Here is a 2,533-nt window from a genome sequence, read left to right on the forward strand (position 1 = left end):
ATTTTAAATGGAAAGAGCACAGACAAAGCCTTAGTTTGTTTATATGAAGAGATTTCTTTTGTGTAACTTGCTTGTTTGATTTGGGGTTTGTTTTAAAATTTCAATTTAGTTTTGTTATATTTCAATTTCACAAAGAAAAGTGCAGCAATAGCCTAATAAAAGGACACCTTTTCATTTTTACTGTATAATGTCTTCAATCTCATTTTGTTACAAAAAAAATCGTGAGAAAATCGAGTCGTGAATCGAACCGTGAGTTGAGTGAATCGTTACATCGCGATCCCGCGGTAGTTTGAGGGAAACTGTGACCGATGGAGGGTGAAGCCTGTGGGAGGAGCAGGAGATGGTGTTGGGTTCCACCTCCTCCCCTGACCTCCGCTGCGCTCCTCTCTCTCTCATTGTGCTCCTCGTGGCCGAGATGGAAGCGGAGCGACCGGCGGAGAACAAGCGCAGCAGAAAACCCGCTCACCCCGTGAAGAGAGACGCGCGAGAGGAGATGAAGGTACGTGTTTCTGTTTTCTTGTGTTAAAACCAGCTCTGACTCTGGCGACTTGCTGCTGCGAAACTTCTGTCAAGCCGGATGACTAAAGAAGTTAAGCTGGTTGAGAAGCTTTGGTACACTAGCTTCCGTTAGTGAGCGATATAACATCTAGTGTCGAGATATGATGTGAATGAACACTGGATCAATGCTTTGTTATGCGTCCCATTCCGTTTTTAAAAAGATGAAATATTTATTATAAAAATATATTTTTAAATAAAATATTAAATCAATAAAATATATAATTTTATATCAAATAAAATGTCATAAAATATGTAATATAAAATTCCTCATTTGGATAAAAGCGTCTGCTAAATGACTAAATGTAAATGTAAAATATGACAAATAAAATATATTTGTTGTTAAAGATATTTTTGTCATTTGCTGGTGTTTTTCTGCAAGCACTTGATGTCCTCTAGATGAGCAGCTCATGATGTGATGCCAAAAATGCTGTGGACACTGGATCAATGCTTTATTTATCCTAATCCATACGTTTTTAAAAATAAAATATTTAATTATTTGAAATGTCAAAATATGAAGACGTATAAAATATGACATAAAATATTTGATATTAAAAGTCTTTGTAAATATTTATGTAAAACATTAAAAAATATATATTTCATGACAAAAGCTGTGTACACTGTATTTTGTAAGATAAAATATCTAATATAAAAATTAAGTATTTAATAAAAATATAAACCATAATATAGAAATATTTAAAAAGTAAAATATGTAATATAAACATGTTAAAAATAATAATAATGTCATATAAAAACATGAAAAAGAAAATGTATTTAATATTAAAATATTTGAAAAATAAACCAGTTAATATGAAACAAAGCAATTTCATACAAATATGAAAAATAAAATCTATTTAATATAAAATACTTTGAATAATAATAATGTAAACTATTAAAAATAACTAATTTAATAAAAATAACATATAACATTTAAAAAATGCGAAAAATAAAATATATTTAATGTTACAATACTTTACAAACATATTTAATGTACAACATTTAAAATATATTTTATAAAAATTATATTTTTAATATTAATATATTTTAAAAAGATCAAATAAAATATGCAATAAAACATTTCAAAATACTAAAAATATTTAAATTAATTATGACTGAATCACTCAGTTGCATTACTAACAAAAGTAATTTTGCAGGGCAGATCATGTAGCATTAAATCCTTCTGATCACAGCTCCACATTTTCCACAGCAGCTCGCATCAGATGCTGCCCACAGTGCTGTCTAAAGCTGACTGCATTGAAGCACAGCCACGGACTGCGCTGATGTACTGACTGACTGGAGCGTTTCTGTGCAGCTGCAGGAGTACCGGCTCCAGATGTGCTGACACCGTCACCTTATTAAAGCTCTGGCGTTTACTCAAGAGCTGATACGTGACACGCCGTGTTTATTCGCTGGGCCCGAGCGAGATCCACTGGGGGTGTAGAGTTACAACTGAACTAACTTTAATCCAAACACATGAAACCGAAGCCTGGCGTGCTGCAAGCGGCCCCGGGCCCGAGGAAGGGGTCTCGGCGGGTTTGTTGGCTTTGGATCAGGAAAATGGATGCAGGAAATTCGCTGCTTTTTTTGACAGCTGTAATCTCGAAGGAAACACGCATGCGGTGGTGATGACGGATGAGCGTTTGTCTCTTTCTAACATCAGTTTTTCCTAGAAGTGCTTCTCCTGCTTCTTATTTTACACGGGATATCACGTGGAGACACAATGGTGCCAAAATATGTATCATACAAAACTAATTTACATGTAACATTACATGCACATATCTACTTACATATATAAAATTACAAAGATATAATATAGATATAAAGATATAATGTTTAATATAAATGATATAAAAATATAACTATTTAATAATAAATAAAAAAGTAATTAATAATAATCGACATATTTAAAATAAATAACATAGTTATTATCTAAATTACACTATAAATTAAATAAAATAGTTATAAATAAAATATACTA

General features: G+C 32.0%; 1 protein-coding gene across 1 annotated transcript in view; it reads left to right on the forward strand.

Annotated features, from left to right (window-relative positions):
- Positions 1-415: 415 nt before the first annotated feature.
- The window catches only part of sobpb (sine oculis binding protein homolog (Drosophila) b), an 8,370-nt gene continuing 6,252 nt past the window's right edge, over positions 416-2,533 (forward strand). Inside the window, exon 1 of the mRNA XM_016476863.1 lies at positions 416-499. Within this exon, the coding sequence (XP_016332349.1) occupies positions 416-499 (84 nt within the window). The remainder of the gene's footprint in view (positions 500-2,533) is intronic.

Source organism: Sinocyclocheilus anshuiensis, unplaced genomic scaffold, assembly GCF_001515605.1.
Source record: "Sinocyclocheilus anshuiensis isolate Anshui unplaced genomic scaffold, SAMN03320099.WGS_v1.1 scaffold1422, whole genome shotgun sequence".
Lineage (NCBI taxonomy): Eukaryota > Metazoa > Chordata > Actinopteri > Cypriniformes > Cyprinidae > Sinocyclocheilus > Sinocyclocheilus anshuiensis.